Below are 18,588 nucleotides of genomic sequence, written 5' to 3' on the forward strand. Positions count from 1 at the left end.
AGGTAATGTTGCTCTTCTCTCAGCTTGTGGCCATTCTGCCGCGGTCTCTGCCCTCATCAGTGCATTTGTGCCCACAGACCTGTTGTTGTTGTTCCTCTTTCAGGCTTTGTGTGAAAGATATATATATATATATATATATATATATATATATATATATATATATATATATATATATATATATATATATATATATATATATATATATATATATATATAAAAAGCAGTTGCTGAAATGCTCAAATGCCCCGCCCATGGTACCTGTTCGGATCGCTCTTCTTCCCCTGATCAGTGGCCGCTTCGACAAACAATCACTGGAATTATGTGTAATTAGTGAAGTGGTCAGTCAGTTGTGACTCAGTGACATGCGTCAGCTGAGTCTGTCATTTCCATCACTGAAGCCCACACTACTACACATCCTGTTTGTAGTCTGATTATAGCTGCTGAGTGTTTGGGAACTAATGACGTGTTACTGATCAAAGCACCGGAATCTGTTTGGTCTCTGCGTGGGTGATTTGTGCGAGCAGCCACTAAACGCAGGTGTAAAGTAACTAATGTGAGGACACAGAGCCAGTGTTGTCTTCTGGCCGCGGGCTTTACTCTCACAGTAATTTCACTGCTTTTGCTAAAAAAATGGTGTTTTGTGCTTAACGAATGAACGCTGCAGTGAAACGTTTGAGGGAACTGTCGCTGGATCAGATCGGGTGAGATCGGCGTGGCATCAGCGTTTCAAGGACAAAAAGGATTCAGATTGATAACTGGGCACCTGGGGATTAGTAAATACAAAGCTGCTGAGCTTGTAGGCGATGACGTAACTGCCAGTAATGATGAAACTGTCAGAAAAGACGCTGCTTTACACCCCTGATGCCAGTTTATCCAGCATGACCATACTCATCAAATGTCAACAGAAAACCCGACGAGTGTGACAATAACATGAATCGTTAACTTTCAGAGGCTTTGAGCACTTTTGACCTACACTGATCTCTGCCACTAAAACTGAAGACTGTAAAGTGGCTTGGATGGAAAACGTCGCTGACGATCATCACTGAGACACGTCTCTAAATTAAGTTTTCTTTGTTTGTCACACGTTTATGACGCTGCATTACGGGAACGTTACCTGGAAAAATGGAGTTAAAATGGGCGAACTAACTAAACGGTGGCTAACTGTAAACTTTGTACACAACATTCTGAATCTCTCAGATGCAAATTTGTCATTTAACCTATAGACACAACAAAAGTGGACTCGACATCAAGTGATAGTGATGTTTGTAAAGAAGAGGTTCTCCTTGATCCACCATCACTTTGGTACCGACGTCAGCGGGGCAGTTTGAGCTCTTACTGGCAGAGATGGAGTCACGTGTGAGGGCGCAGAGGAATCTGATTACCTTTACACTTTCATATCGCTGCATATTCAAACGCTATGATCGCACTTGTTTCCAAATGCAGCGGTCTGATTGGTCAGATCATGCAAAAAATCCTCCGAATCGAAACAATCTGAAAAATGACGGCGTTAAATCTGAAAACATGTTAACACACAATATAAACGCGTCTGGTGCGTTAAGGCCTTTAAGTCTTGCCTGACACTAAACACGATCACAGCTTGACGGAGCTCATGGCTTCCACGGACAGACACTCTGCCCCAGATAGCAGTGACACATTGGCCCCGAGCCTGGCGTCCAACACTTTGCGCGGCTTCTACTCACAGTTTGTTTAAACTCTTGACTGGAAAAGTGAAGAAAGCCAGTCAGCCTTTGTGATTTCTGAGTTATCTGCATGTGCAGAGTCTCTCCCCACATGCTGTTTCCCATCAGAATAATAAATTGCAACACTAGCGAGAGGATCAATTGAGCGCAACAACTTTGTTATCAGCACTTGCTGCTAAAAGAGACAAAACATGTTTAGCTGGTTTTATACACACGCACAGTGAAGGTGGAAACAGTCTGCCGTCGTCGGCTAGTCTTCCAAAAATAACAGAGCAGCATAAACGTGCTCAGACAGCATATGATATTTCCAGCGAGTGACTAACAGCTAATCTTATCAGAGAGCGTTTGGAAAGTTCGACACAACAATAAAACCTGAGCATGAAAAACAGACCGACTCAAACGGCAGCGAGACCCAGAAACATATCTGTGGGGCCGGTTTCAAAAAGGTTTGAAAAAACAAACAAACAAAGGATGAAGGGCAGGGGAAGCCGTTTCCTATGAATCCAGTCTAATTCCTGGGTCATTTCCTGAAAATGGTCACCGCAGCGTCAGTAAAGACAAACAAGCGGGAGAGTGGATAGGATGTTTGACGCGCCACGCCGAGGCTCCCTCTTTCACCTCCCATTGTCATTGTTGCTGGGCAGTTTACCGTGACCCAAACAACTCTGGCGAGTCATAACACAAGCACTCAAAGGGCAGATTAGGCTTCCCTTTGCTCGTCTGTCTCCAGCCTGGATATAATGACAGAAATGTCAAATAACGCTCATGTTCAGAGCGTTGCAGACTACGCAGCGCTTCCAGCATGCAAACGATGGAGAACAGCACAGCCTGCGACAGCTCGGGCGAATGGGACGTCTCTAAAGTGAGCATCGCAGGTACATTGGTCTTTTATTTCTTGGCTCTGTTTGTTTTCTCCCTGAGCTTCTTTATCTGCTTAAATGAATTGCAGAGCCTAGAGACTCGAGCTTAATAATACCTCCTACTCACAAATCTCCATGTCACAGCTCCAACCCTGCTTTAAGCTTCACAGAGCCAACTGAAAGTATTTTTCTGCAAAGGTTCAATTTAAAAAAAACAAACATAAGCGTGACCTTCCCAATGTGAGGAAAAGTTCAATTATCTATATGACAGCTCTGTAGTTCCTTTGGATTTAACATCTGAAGGACGGGCTAGGAGAGATGAAAGGATGAAAACGTTCATGGTCATCACTGAGGTGTCGTTTCATGAACATTCAGCTCCCAAAATAGCTCATCAGCTTCAACAACCCAGGCCCTGTCTGCATCTTACCTTCCCAGGGGGATGGCCAGGTAGAAGACAGAGAGCATCATGGTGCGGGTGTTACTAGTAAAGAGGTCTCCTATGATGGTGGGAGAGATGGAGGAGTAGCTGGATTCTCCGATGCCCACGAGTCCTCTGGAGAGCACAAACAGCCAGAAGTACTGTGGAGAGGAGGAAGAAGCTAATCTGCGTATCCTTGTGTTACAATCACAACATTTAATCACTTAGTATTTACATCCGTGCTGATTCAGCATCGCTGAGCTTGTGAACATACAGTGGAGGATCAGTGGGTCATCCTCCGAGACATCAGAGCATCAAACATGGTAATTCTGTTTAACCATTATTGAGTTCCTACTTTACACCAGGTAAATATAAAATACAATGAAACACCATGTAGTCGGTCTTTATAGGTGTAGTCCACCAGTTAAGTATATTATCATTGTCGCAAAATATTCAGTGGCTTCATGAGCTCTTGTATGAGCACCAAAAAACATGGATTTTCAGAATAAAAGTCTTTTATAATTCTTCTTTCTGCATATGTTAGCATAGTCTGCATCTATGCCCATCATGCTGCTGTACTGGTGCTGAGCACAGATTAGTTATTGACTTTGAATGTTATGTATTATATTATCAGTTAATGGAAATAAAACAGCAGTAAGATTTTATGTGTTTAATCTGCGCGGTATGAAGGGATGAAGAGACAAACTTAAAAGGCCTTAATAGGAGCATCTTTCTCATTGAGGCACCTGTGCAGGCAGCTGATCGCTAACTGTTTCCACGGCAACCACTACTCACTACATCTGGACGACCGGCTTGCTTGTAAAGCTGCAAAGAAATCGGGATCCCCACACAGGAGACAAATGACAAACACGGGTCAGTAATCTGACCTGTGATCTGGCCACAACGAGACATTTACAGTAAAGACTTCCAATCCAGTCAGCTGCTCTTATATGCAAAGCCTTTTTAAGATCTTTTTATTTCCACTCGTAACGCGGCTCTGGGCTGTTACAGCCCGATAAGCAGTGTCCTTCATAAAGACGTAATTAGGAGCTGTTTATACCAGTGAAGACGCCAAAGATGTGTTTACTGTTTTTTCAGCACATAGTTTTGCATTATTATATTGCTTGAGACTATGAGCCCATGCAAGTGTTTACTGCTGTGTATATAGTTATGTTTGTCACATTGTTTGAAATGATTTACAGACAGACTATTTTTTTCCTTTAATGGCCGTTTGGTGGGATGATGACAGGCACTCTTCCTGTGTTTGTGGTCACTGGAACAGAAACTCTACTAGCAATGACAAAGAAGCAACGCTGCCAAAGAAGCACCACAAAAATGTGGTTTGGAAAACGTCTGAAGACTACAAAGACACGAAAGAGAAGTTTGAGATGATCGAAAGCTTTCCCCGACTTTTGAATGAGTTAAAGACAAATATCAGCATGCTGACATGGCGGGGTTAGTTTCCCATGTTCACTGACATACGATGAGCTCACAATCAGCTGTTTTCAACTAGTACGTTTGAGAAACTGTGTGTTGTTACTTTATTAAAGCACAGTCTGATATTTATCTACAGGACACCAGTTCAGGCACTTGTCACTGGTCCTGACACTTTAGCAAGTCCAAAGAGGTACTTTGAAGGAAACTTTTATCATTTACGTCCACGTCTACTCGCTTCTTTGGTTATATTAAAGGTAGAATGGGAGGTCTGTGGAACCAGGACTACCAGTTTGGACTGGGAGACAGACACCTGCTCTGCTTTTAAGATTAAAAACTTTCCTTTTTGGTAAAGCTTATAGTTGGAGCTGGATCAGGTGGCCTACAGGTGCATTTAGTCATTAGTTATCATTAACGGTGCCGTGCCTGCTGACAGACGGTGTACGTGTGTTTTATGTATTAACAGACCTCTCTGCACTGAATCATATCTGTTATTAACCTCTGGCTCTCTTCCACAGCATGTATTTATCCTGTCTTCCTTCTCTCACCCCAACCAATCGCAGCAGATGGCCCCGCCCCTCCCTGAGCCTGGTTCTGTCTGAGGTTTCTTCCTGTTAAAAGGGAGTTTTTCCTTCCCACTGTTGCCAAAGTGCTGCTCACAGGGGGTCATATGATTGTTGGGTTTTTCTCTGTACCTATGAAGCGCCTTGAGGCGACTTATGTTGTGATTTGGCGCTATATAAATAAAATTGAATTGAATTTTATTCATTAGTGCTGTATTCTGTGTGCGTCCTTGCTTCTAACTCTTCTGTCATTTCTAACTAAGCCACTCCCACCTTTCCCACCAGTCGCATCACATGATTTTTCCCTCTGCTCATCTGCACTTCACTCCCTTTGTGAGTGCCCTCATGACATGTACTGTGGGAACAAAGACCGTTCCTTGCCTGATTGTCTTTGTGCTGTTGCCAGAGCTTTCCAGTTATTCATAGATGTTCTTGTTTTTTAACCCCTGCTAACCTGGAACTTTCCGCCACCTTTCTTTTCTCTTTCTGCTTGATTTGAAAGTTTTCCTGTTTGGAGTAAACTCCAAGTGGACTTTTACCTGCTTGTGTCTGAGTCATGCAGACTGGCTATTCACTGAAGAGCAGTCACGCAACAACACCATTATAAAGATGATACCGTCATAAAACTATAAACAAAAAAAGGATCATCAACCTGTGGAGTTGGTCCAACAAAAGATCTCGATGTCCTCGTCTCACACCCTCGACACAAACGAGGTGACGCTGAGTGAGCTGAGCGATGCTTTCTACTAAACTAAGGTATAAACAGGGACAGTCCTGGAAATATAACATATAAAGCCTACCAGAGGCAGACAAGCTGCAGCACAATGTGCTGTCTTTCTGGCGTATAGTAAGGAGCAGCGAGTAATATGCTTCAACATGTTAAAATAAAGAAGCACAAGTGATCACTTTATGACATAATCTTGTGGTCATGAGGAAAAAGTATGAAGTTTCACTTTGTGGTGAATTTCTCTTATGTAAGATCTGCATCCTGCATCTCCTGCGAGTCCTTCCAAACGCCCCAGAGCGCCTCAAATGCATCACGACAGGAGTCTGTTGTAAGCACTCGTTAGCATTTCATTGCGTGTCGTGTCTTTCATCTCTCCTGGTGACAGTGCCACAGCTATTATATAACAGCCATCATGTCTCGTTTGATCGGCACGCTCAGGAACATGTCTTAAGGGTGGAGTCACAGTTGGAGACAAAGGACGTGAGCCATCAGCGGCCTTTGTGGGATTCGTCAGAGCTCCTTAACTTCAACTTATCTATAAGTGGCCTCGATGTATTTGCTGCTTAGGCGCAGCAGTCGAGTCGAGGACAGAGGACAGGCTCCTGAGACCTGAGCCGAGCTGTCGCTCCGCTCGCGGTTTACTTGCTGGAGACACTGCAGCGTGACGATGCTCTGCATGCTCCATAAATTTGACTAACACAGCTTTGAAGGCACATATTTCAGTCACTTTGTCAGATTTTCATTACAACCGTCGTGTCAAGAAGGCACCACGAGCCCGTCGACGCCCCCACGCAGACGTCCGTGAGCCGAGCCTTTTACTCTAATATGATGTCGACTCTCAGCGGGACGCCCCTTCCCCCATTTTATGGCCTCCACGAATGAATGATGTGGCCGTTTAAAGCACCCGCCATCTCCTCGCACACAGAGGTTCTTAGAGACACACAGTCTAAATCTGCTTGTAAAAGATCAGCGAAATGAGTTTTATCTTCCAAACCATTGTAACCGAGACAAGCGCGAGGCCTTCATTAGCTGGCTGCTAGCCAGAGAGAGGGCGCAGGCAGAGCATGTCTACAAAGGCAGAGCGGGTATCTGACTTAATAAGCATGTCATTACATTTTGCTTGCCTTAACTTCGAGCATATCCAGATCATTACAGAATAATAACCTTGTCTATGAGGGGAACCAACACACTGACAGTGGAGCTGCAGTGCTGCGAGCGCTGTGTGGTTTCTCAGAGCCGTACCTCTTTACTGATGAAGGAGCTCAACAGGGTAACAATGGACCAGAAGAGAATGCCACAGCTCAGGATGACCTTTCTGTTGAAGCGGTCGCCCAGGTAACCAAAGATGGGAGCTGCCACCATGAAGCTACAGATGAAAACTGCGGAAAGAGAAGAGAAACAGAAAATGACGGTCACTGACTTCGATACTCATTTACTGCATGAGCGGACTGCTGCTTTATGTCACACTGCTTCAGCTCTGATTAAGTCGAGACCCGTCCAGATCAAGTGTCTGATAGAAGTCAGCCAGAGACACGCCCCTGTTACACGTCACCTCACGAGAATATCACATAGATACGATAACACGTGGGTAGATGTCAGAGATAACTTGCATTAAGCTAACGTAGCAGGTCAGAGAAGCGCAGTTTGTGATGTAGTCAAATAACGTAGCCCTGAAGGAGAGAAAATCAGGATGACATGTGGCAAATGTTACGAGCTCAGACCGATTAAAAAGGCTGTGGAGAAAAGAAAGAATGACAGTGGGAACTAACCAGATGTAGGACAATTCACAGCAATATCTGACCCTTGAGAAGCTCGGTGGCTGTGCAGCCATAAATAATTCCTCCATCTTAATTTCTTACAAGGAAACTTTGTGCTCCAAAATGTGCTTCCCTAATTGCCCCACTGCTGACTGCACGACCGCTCAGCCCTTGCAGGCTCTTCGTCAGTATTTATGAGGCGGGCGAACCCAAACACAGCAGAATTTTTAAAGCTTTCAAACTGAGTTTGGTGTCTTTGCGAAGGAGAAAGGGCAGCGATGTTACTCTTGACAGCAGCGGGAGGAGATGGGGAGGCAGGCGGGAGTGTTTTGACACATCATCAGCATAAACGTTCAGAGGAGCTGAGAGAGGAAAGCGAGGAGGGGGGTGTTATATAAGATACAGGCATCGCTGTCCCACAGCTGCAGAGGCCAGCCAGCGGGATGAGGGACAGTAATCAGATTAAAGCATAACTGTAGTTTTGGACATGTGATATCGTAGTCTGATAAACGGGAGAAAAAAAGCAAAAGGATAAAAACCCTATTTTGAGGCAAAAGCTGTGGTTTTACATAATGATGCTGCAGGTATGTACATGCAACAACTGGGCAGGTAGCGAAGCTGCATCCTGATAGGTTCACCACATCTGACTGAAAACATATATGAATATATGAAGTTCATATGTGAAATATGAATTTTTGGGATTAAAAGTAAGAGCCGTGTTATTGGTGTTACAGCTTAACACGCGTGTTATGTAAATGAAAAGTGCGTCATCACTTTATAGAAAATCTACATGTGAACATTCGTCCGGTGCGACTCTGCTGTTATTTTTGGGGAAGAACAATCTAACCTGAGACAGGGAAATGATCTAAAGTCTAATTCTAATTTAATTTCACTAATATTAATGACGTTTTTACTGGAGCTGGGCGAGTTCCTAACGAGTGCCTCACATCTCCACCTCTCAGCGTCGCTACTCTCCCTCTTCTCGCCCGGGTTTCTTTCCCTCTCTGTCGCCTCCATCACCGACCACAGGCCTGTTGTGTCATGACTCTGATGACTCCTCCCTGCAGGTCCAGGTCTCTAAAAGAGCTCTGCCAGCTCACCCTGCAGCCACAGCACACACACACACACACACACACACACACACACACACACACACACAGGTTCTGCTGTGCATACTGGAGATAAGTTGGGACAGGTCCATAATCAACCAGCAGCAGCTGCTCCTCGTGGGGACAGAGATCATTACTCTTGCTGTTACAAACACATCCTCACATCTTCAGCTGACTTAGTTCAGGTCATCAACCGGACCGCACAGGCTCTCTCTCTCCGCAGATCTTATTTTATGTAATTTGCTGATAAGTTGTGCTATTTTCCTCGGCTCATTTTCACCTTTTAGCAGTACCAGCACATGTGAGTTAAGTCGGGTAATAACAGTTTGCTCGCAGCCTTTTTGCTTTTAGAGTGAGACACATAAATCCTTTGTGCAAAAGTCTTTGATGTAACGTCAGCTTTGGTGTTAAAATGAAGAAGATGCTGTGGAGAAAAAACAGCCTCGGTGCCAAACTTGGCAAAAACAGAACAAATATGTGAAATACTATTTTTAGTTTTGAGACGTGAAGGGCTGCGCCCAACCGAGCGAGAACGCCGCGCCTGCCAGGAACGCGTTTTCTCCTGAACCCGTTTGAACTCTGAAAGAAAATAATAAGATGATAAATAACAGTTACACTTCAGCTACAAATGGATTACTTTGTTTCTTGACACGAGGCGTAGGGGATGTTGTCAGGTTGTTTATTGTAAGAAAAACAAAGGTACACTCAGACGCTTTCTGCATGTTCTCTTATTAAATTCAGTGAAGTCAGAGTCAGCACTGATAACCCTGCTGAAGATTCAGATCTGGAGATCTTGTTCTTGTTCTCTTTGACCTTATTTATCCATCAGATCTTCAAAGAGACTCACATATTAATAATGTAGCTTTGTTTACAATGACAGATGTCTCCTGATAAGGATCACGACAGTCTTTTCTTGTCAGTGTTACACATTAGTTACAGGCTGGCATAAGAACACATGCTGACCCCTAAGACCAGGTTCACACTGATATCATGTGCAACCTTTGGTGCTGCAGGAAATTCCTTATCACTACAAAGATTGTGTATAAAAGAGTACGACAGTCGTGCTACAGGCGCTCCCAAACAGGCCTAAATATGACACATCGCACAGAGCGCGGTTAAATGCTCAGACATTTACTGTGGTATCACAATGACATTATTGTTATCTGTACGTGTTTGAAGCACTAAATCTCAGATGTGTTTGGCGTGATTAGTAAGAAGTGACAAGAAAACAAATGCTTTCAGTCTATTTCAAGAGCTTGTAGGACGGACAAACCAACACTAACAATAAGTCTCCACAGACAACAACGTCCCTCCCAGAACTCTGCAGCTCTTCAGGCAAACACGCAGAGATGTAACCTTAATAGGAAAAATGCAATTATTCATATCTTATATCTCATTTTGTGGTCAAGCACCTTAAATGGCCCCGTCGGGCATGATAACAGGAAAAGCCTGATTGATGTAAAGTAAACTCTTGAATATGAAGCATATAAACCTCGCTGCCCACTCCTGAGAAGCCCAGCATTCCTGAGCCGAACGCGCTTTGATTTAAAGTAGTGTAACATCGCAGCTCCACATGTTTGTGCGATCTCCATAACCACCTCCAAACACAAGACAAACTCACAGCAGGAAAGCCTAAGACTCCGACACACCATAGATGCTTCCACCGCAGCGGACCGCGCTCACAGGGCAGCTCTGACTACAGAGACATGTCGCGTATAAGCAGTACAACCCGGCAGCACTCGCAGCACTGTTTACTGCATTTGTTGGACATATTGATGGTGATAATTACAGTGATGACTGCTGGGGCGTAATTGTGATCATTGACAGTGAAGACATTACATCTATCTGTGAACCGAACACTGCAAAACAACGTAAACGAGTCCTATAGGATCAGCTGTGCCTCTGTCATTAGGCTTACGGGACATTTCCCCACTATTATCCTAATAAACACTTTATTTCTTCTTTGGCTGCGAGTCATTGTAAACGCCAGGCTGGCGACCTGAGTTTAGAAAACTACAACACAGTGAATTAACAGCGAGGGCTGTGAATAAATGTGTGTGATGGTGAGGATTCATAGCAGCCTCACCAAGCAGTGTGAAGCAGTGCGGCCTGGTCTGCAGGGACCGTGCTGAGAACTGTTTAAAACCTCTCTGAAGTCCATATATTAATTATTATTTTCCATTATCATTCACTTTTTATATAAAAAACAAAAGATGTAACCGGATACGTTTTCTCTAATGAGAGGAACGTTTCTGCAGACAAGCAACAAAACAACACAAACCAAGCAAACCGAGCCCTGACTTCAGTTTGCCCCGTGCATCACGCAGGAGTGCCAATCCTCCTCTGATGTTCTTCAAATAACACGCCGTGCGTATTTCTCACAGTCTCTCAAGCGAGGAAGTTACCATCGTCTTTCACTTTGAGAAGACAATGGCTGAGTGAGAAGTCTAAAAGTAGACACAATAGCAGCCACACTCGAGTCTGCGTTTCAGTCTAACATCGTCACAAAGACTCATTCATGTCATCATATTTAAAACTGTTTCACTGTAAACTGGAAAAGCTCTGCTTACATCATCATCAGGATATTATAGAGTAGGTTTCCTGGTGATTGGGAGCCAGTCTTTGTAGAAACGTACTCGTGTGAAGCCGTCTTGAGTTTTCTGGGTTTCAGAGGACAGGAATGGAAATTTACTGTCAAGCTGAGAGTAACAGAAACTGAAAACAATTGAGCAAGCTGCACCACGACCTCCTGCAACACACATTTTCCTGCTTCGCATGCCGCACAGAGGGAGACTCTAAACACCGGACATCCATCCATCGCTTTGATTGGCCAACAGAACAATACCTCCAGGGATGACTCACTCCCTACGATTCAATGCCACTGTGAATACTGCATCGGGGCGATGCAGACACACATATGTGGAGTGTGTGTCTGTGATTGATATTCACTGAGCTGAAACGCTGCCCTGTGACACACTAGATTCCCCTGAATCCGGCCGCGGGACACAAAGTGCTCAGCAGCCTGTTTGATCCTTTTCCACAAAAACCCACTGAAGGTGCGTCTCCCACTGCAAAGAGATGATTAGCTTTTTTTAATTCTGAGGGTGATTGACAGCAGCTTTCACTGGAAAAAGTGGCGTTAAAGGAGCTGAAGGGGACAAAAAGATAAAAACTGGGGGGTTTAACGCAGATGTACGCAGACAGCGTTCCTCGTTTCAAGCTCGCCCTGTAAGCCTTTAGCGCCGAGATTTGACTTTTCAAGTAAATGGGATTTGTCATGGATTGAATGGCTCTTGCTTGGAAATAAAAATCTTTTTTTAAATACAGATATCAAAGGGCCCAGAGTTTCTTTGTTCTGCTGTGCCTCAATGTGAAACTCTTTAAAAATGCACCTCAAGTAGAAGCTTCACAGGGAAAGGTGTCACATTTGGGCTCTTTACCCGAACAAAAAGAAACCAATAAGACGTCACATTACTAAAAGTTGTTACATTGTTTTGTTGGCAACTCTCTAAAGTCCAGATCGTATCCTCCAGCCTCGTCCACGTATCCTTTTCAGGGTCGCGGCGCGCTGGAGCCTATCCCAGCTGTCTTAGGGCGAGAGGCGGCGTACACCCCGAACAGGTCGCCAGCCTGTCGCAGGACTAACACATAGATTCACACTCACGGGCAATTTCCACTTAACCTATCCCCACTAACTCCGGCTTCCTCCCACAGTCATGTCATGACTGTGGGAGGAAGCCGGAGTGCCCGGAGAGAACCCACACAAACACGGGGAGAACACTCCACACAGAAAGACCCGGCCTGATGGTGGGATTGAACCCGTCTTGGGGTGGCTGTAGCTCAGGTGGCAGAGCAGGTCAGCCACTAATCAGAAGGTCGGTGGTTCGATCCCAGGCTGCCTCCTGGCTGCATGCCAGATACTAACCCCGTGTTTGCCTACTGGTGGTGGTCAGAGGGCCCGGTGGCGCCAGTGTCCGGCAGCCTCGCCTCTGTCAGTGCGACAGTCAGTCAGTGCGCCCCAGGGTGGCTGTGACTACAATGTAGCTGCCATCACCTGTGTGTGAATGGGTGGATGACTGGTTGTGTGAAGCGCTTTGGGGTCCTTAGGGACTAGAAAAGCGCTATACAAATGCAGGCCATTTACCGTCTTGCTGCGAGGCGACAGTGCTAACCACCGCGCTGCCAGATCAGATCAATAACTCTAAAACTTATCTCCTCTTTTAGGGCTTATGAGCTGTTTCCCAGGCGTCAGCCCTGCAGCCGTGGAAGCTGACAGTAAGGACGCTCTAACTAATTGAGGCACACCAGTTTCAGGAATCTGAATGTCTGTCAGCTGCCAGAGACGGAATTAGAGGAACCGGAGAAGCACACCTGCAGGTCTGTACATGACTTCAGGCTAGGTGTTGTCATTCAGCCACATTTAAAACTGCCATGTGTCACTGTGACCTGTTCACTGTGGAGAGGTGTGTGTGTAGGTGTCAGCGCTCAGTGCAGCTTCCATAAATACATCTCCCCTCTTCAGTTTCTGTTGACTCTCCTCCACCTTTGTGCCGCTGCCCTTTTCATTATTACAACACTTGCTGCAACCGGAGGTATTTGTATGAAGAGCAAACGATGCACGAGTAACGTCTGCTGTTAAAAATAGCTTCTCGCTCTTGCATGAGACCACACTATCTCTATTATCACGTTGGATTAAATCATCATTTCTTTTAATCCTGAGGAATGTCAGAAATGTCACCCTGGAGCTAATACAGGACAACAGTCCTTCTATTAATACTTACAGGATGCCCTCGCTGTGCATCACCACGCCATGACTCACCTCACTGATGACAAAAAAATGATTTAAATAACGCCACGATGATCCTTACCCTGAGACCTACCAGTTCAAACACTGTGTTGAAGGCACTGGTATTGATGTGGAAACAGGTGACCCAACCCTGCATACCACAGATGTCATCACACACAGAAAATGTCAGGCACTCCAAACACATCTAACCTTTCTCATAAATGGGAATCTAGTTCCTGTCGAGGTTTTCCTCTACAATCACTGACACATTCACAGACACGCCACAGACAGAGGCTAAATAAACGGGTCTGTCCACAATACTGGACGCCCACTGCTCTGTAACTGGCACCAGATGCAGTCGGACGCACAGCTTTCACCCCAAGATGAGCCTGGATGAGCCGGAGGTTTCTTCCTGTTAAAAGGAGTTTTTCCTCTGCTCACAGGAGCTCGTATGATTGTTGGGTTTTTGTCTGTATGTGTTATTGTTGGGTCTACCTTACAGTATAAAGCACCTTGAGGCGACTGAATATCTGACAACACGACCAACTACATCTGCAGCGAAACCACATTCTGCTTTAACTTGTTCTTAACACCGTCAATCTTTCACAATAAAAGCACCTGATTTCAAACTGTGCTTAGAAAGGTTTTGTACAATCACACAGTGACGTACAGACACGTAGCTGAAGGTCAGTTATGTGTGACGGGGCATTTCTGAGGAAAGAACATTCATCGTGTCCAGGAAGAAAGACTTTCAGTGTTGTTACATCTGGAAAATAGTAAAAATGTAACAATTACAGTAACACTGAGATTAAAATGACATCATAGCTTTGCTGGTGAATCATGCTGACCAAAACTTATGAGCATGTATTTATTGAACAGAGAGGAATGTGGTGTAAACTAAGCTTCAGTCACTGTGGCGTCACAGTGCTGTGTTTCTATCAGGTGTGCAGGAGTGGCAGCTTTGTTGTTCTTCCCCTAATGATTAATGGACCTGCCTGTGGAGGGTGTGACACATCACTTAGTAGGACACCAACGTGTGTGACTGAAACTCAGACACTCGCAAACATCATTTTGCTGCCTGCTGGATCCTCCTTCATGTGCAGCCCCAACATTCCTGCATGCCTTACATTTCTGATCACCACTAATTCTCCAAGAAATCCCTCGGCTCAGATTACCAGAGCTCTCTGATAAATACCACATGAAGCCTGGGAAATGTTCCTGTCAATCTGAGCAGCTCATACTCTACCCACAGAAGCTGCCATCAAGTGCAGCTGTGCTGTAACACCAACCAAAAACTCTTTCAGTCTTTTAACTGCAGCTAAGGGCTGGTAGGTTTTCACTGCTGCTGCATCAAGTCTTTCTTCTACCTGCTCAGTGTGCGAGCTGCAGCTGGTAAGAATCACACAGCTACAAATACCGGCCCGGCTGGCTGGCCCGAGTGCAGTGGAACATCATCTTTTACACATTACTGCGTATATCAGAAGCAAACACATATGGTGAGAATACAGGAAGGTGCTTCTTGAAATTTTTTAGGATAGAAAAAAAGTATCCAGATGTGCTTGCTGTGATGCTGCAGACTTGTGCCCAGGCTGCAGCATTAAGGGAAACAAGCTGTTGGCACCGAGCTGACATCCAGCAGCTCAACGCTGCAGTTTGTCTTTCCTGCAGCAACTGTGAGAGCAGCTAATTTAATGACAAGTGTTTACGTTTGTTTCAAGCATGTCGCTGTTGGTTTGGGATTAATGGAATATCAAATATAATAAATTACACATAGTCTGCATTAAATAAATGAAAGCAGATGAAAGGAGCATGCAGCAGCCCTTGCTCTGACCTTCAGAGGCTGCGGTGTGGGGAGTGTGCATGTGTGTCTTAATTGATCTGTTTATGTTGCTTGGATGTGAAGGTGCAGCAATCTTGTCTTCATTTTCAGAGAAGCAGGAAAGAAAGGATATCAGCCGGAATCTCGTTGCCATAAAGGCCCAATCAGTCCTCGGATTATTCTTTTAAAAAGGTGCGTGCAGCTTTCTCACCACGCTCTCTCTGAGGGCGCAGCGTGAGCCGTGCTTGACACAAAGGGGCCATTAGACATTTACATGAAAAGAGGCTGTTTAGACCCCCTGAAATCCTGATTGGATTTGCAGTCACTCAGCAGCGCTATTGGTTCAGCCACAGGAAGACAGGAAGTGTAAGGGAAGGAGATCGGGAACAGGGTGCCAATCATCACCCAGCAGCTGCCCTCCTCTGAGACATGGCCTATAAAAACAGCCCGAGATGAAGACACACACACACACACGCACACACATGCATACACACACACACGCACACGCACACGCACGCACACGCACACATACACACACGCACACACGCACACACGCACACACACACGCACACACGCACACACGCACACACACACACACACGCACACACGCACACACGCACACACATGCATACATCATCAGGTCGTAGTTCTATTCTCATCATAGCAGCAGAGGGCTGCTGAGCACCAATGCAGTGCCGTTATTGGCTTTGGGAATCAATAGTGGAGAAGATGAAACTGTGCTACTTAAAGGGAGGAGAGCGGCTCTCTCTACTCCCTCCTTCCCTTTATGTCTCCTAACTCCTATAAGGTGCCAGTGGGACCAACAACAAGACAACAACAGCTGTCAAAGTGCTGAGAGTGAGAGAGGAGGTACCAGGGGATACCAACGAGGGCAAAAGACAAAATAGAAGCAGCTGACACTGCCCGAAACAGCTGATCAAGCAGTGACAGCTCCGCTTTCCAGCGCATGAAGGGAACTCTGCGCTCACACATTTCTGATTGACATTGGCAATCAACTTACACACTCGACCGCAGCTCAGGTCCAACCAAGGATTGGAGACAGCAGCGTATAAACACAAAAACTGTGTCGCTGTTTCAGCATAGCGGTTACTATTGATGTGATTAAACTTTTCTTTGTGTAATTTTGAGTCGTGATGTGTGATAGAGGAGCTCAGGCCATTAGTCCCACACAGCACCTGTGGCCTCATTCCTAACAACTCTCTGCAGGCAGGCTGACACCATGTAAAGACTGCAGGACTGTGTGTGTGTGTGTGTGTGTGTGTGTGTGCTGGTGTTGTGTTTCAGATGCGGTGGGCAGCCACACACAGGCCACAGACCGTCTGTGAGCTGTTTTGAGTGCCGGCTCCTTATTAAGCCGCCGCCCCCAGCGTGCACACAGCCTGACTGACCCCAATATCTCTGGTTCTACTAAAGATGATTATGATGCCAGGATCCATTATGAGACAAAATTCAACCCATTAAGTCTGTTTTTTCTGAATGGCCTCAAAGCACTGAACACAATAAGCACGGCATGTTAGCGAGAGGGAAGAGCGCTCTTCTTTCTCACTGCAGTTAACAAAAGCGTTTGAAACTCCCCGTCACCAAAGGTAATTCCATCCAGGTGAACCCCCGCTCCCCTTACACTCTTCCATTAACCTCCCGTCCCTCCACACCCTTGGGAAGGGTCCTGTTCACAGATGTGTGTGAGGGTCACTCGCTGCTCGAGGGCCTGTCACATCCACGTCCCTGCGCCCTGACAGGCCCGCTGTGTTCAGGAGACATCTCATCACGCTGATGGACGGGGGAGGAGCTTCAGGCTCAAACGGCACGCCTTTACGCTAGCATGACAGACACTTCATCCTGTTACGACGAGAGCCGAGACCTCAGCTCCTCAGGCTTGCGTGCACACTCACGTGCATGACAGAAATGAGCACATACCTCGTGTCACCTTATGTTATTTTGAAAGCACTAATGTTGCCAAAGGATACAGACGACCTCCCCTGCAGGCTTCATCGTGAGCTTTGACAGCTCAGCACATGTCAATAAAGATGCAGGTAGACGACCGTTACAATGGCTTCCAGGCTCTTCCAGTGGAGACCCTCCTCATTTAACCTCTGATCCACAACCAGTTATTTTGTTCTATAAGCAGAACAAAATAACTGGACCGAAAGCACTCGGTTCACAAAAGGGCTTCGTGGGTTAGTCCTAGTAGAGCAGGGGTGTTGAACTGCAGGCCTCGAGGGCCGGTGTCCTGCAGGTTTTAGATCTCACCCTGGGTCAGCACACCTGAATCAAATGATTGGTTCATTACCAGGCCTCTGGAGAACTTCAAGACACGTTGAGGAGGTCGTTTAGCCATTTAAATCAGCTGTGTTGGATCAAGGACACGTCTAAAACCTGCAGGACACCGGCCCTCGAGGCCTGGAGTTGGACACCCGTGTAGTAGAGGGTAGGGCGGGGTAAGAGTTAAGTTGTTGTAACACCATGAAACACAGCAGCAGGTTTAAAAGCCTCCTCTAGTGCTCAGCCTAGTGTTTCCTAAAGCCAAAAGACCGTCTGGATATGGGGAATTTTCCCTTCCAGTAGTTCTTATTAAGAGCCAAAACAAAGAGTCGTTTCTCAAATTCAAAAAGTGATTCTGACTCAGTGCTATTGTGTGCCTTGGACCCTGCAGTGTGTGGTCGCTGTTATGTTTTGTAATGTTTGAGGGTGACCTGGCAGCACAGAGCGAGAGAAAGCCTGAGCATACACCCACTTCCCATAAAACACCTACACTGGCAGTTTGCATTCCCAGGTGCACCGAAGCCTGCAGGAAGGAGAGCGGACAGAGCAGGCCTGCAGGTGCTCACAGAGGTGGGAACTGTTCCCTCGGAGAAGGAGGCTGGTGGTGGGGGACGCTGGAAGGGACAAACCATAAAACACACACAGACACACTGACACTCCTTTCAGACGTGCTCTCCTTTCCATGAACACGATAATCAGAATAACTTTATTTGTATAGTAAAGTCACCTTCATGTCTGAAAAGTAACCGGGGACCTTAAACCACTGACTCCATGAGGTTGTGTGGAAGATGGATGTCATGAACCTGTGATGTCAAAATGCAACCCCACTGCAGACGGATGGAGCTAGTGATGTGTATCTGCTGAGGTAAAGATCCTCCCTTCTAGCATCCCGATTATGTCGTATCCTCCAAGCCTCTTCTTCACACCTAGGCTCCTTGTCTGCACGCAGACACCCGCCATTCCCCAGGTCCGTGTCAGAAACAGGTTCCTTGGGGATCAAGGGCCGAGCGGAGTCAGAACCATGACCGTACAAAGCAAACACGCAGAAGCCTCGCCATGCGCCCGACTGGGTTCCTCTCAAAGACTGAAGACGGTGCAGCGGGCAAATCAGTTGTGCATGCAACTAGAAGAC

At 45.9% G+C, this 18,588-nt stretch overlaps 1 protein-coding gene across 3 annotated transcripts in view; it reads right to left on the reverse strand.

The window, feature by feature from the left end:
- The window catches only part of spns2 (SPNS lysolipid transporter 2, sphingosine-1-phosphate), a 57,078-nt gene that overhangs the window by 20,077 nt on the left and 18,413 nt on the right, over positions 1-18,588 (reverse strand). For all 3 annotated transcript variants that reach the window (XM_085364235.1, XM_085364237.1, XM_085364236.1), the window contains exons 3-4: positions 6,945-7,081; positions 2,988-3,139 (exon numbers count right to left, since the gene is read on the reverse strand). In XM_085364235.1, coding sequence (XP_085220361.1) covers positions 2,988-3,139; positions 6,945-7,081 — 289 coding nt within the window. The remainder of the gene's footprint in view (positions 1-2,987; positions 3,140-6,944; positions 7,082-18,588) is intronic.

This window comes from Diplotaxodon limnothrissa, linkage group LG10 (assembly GCF_057381915.1).
Source record: "Diplotaxodon limnothrissa isolate DT_005_m linkage group LG10, D_limnothrissa_male_GT1.1, whole genome shotgun sequence".
Lineage (NCBI taxonomy): Eukaryota > Metazoa > Chordata > Actinopteri > Cichliformes > Cichlidae > Diplotaxodon > Diplotaxodon limnothrissa.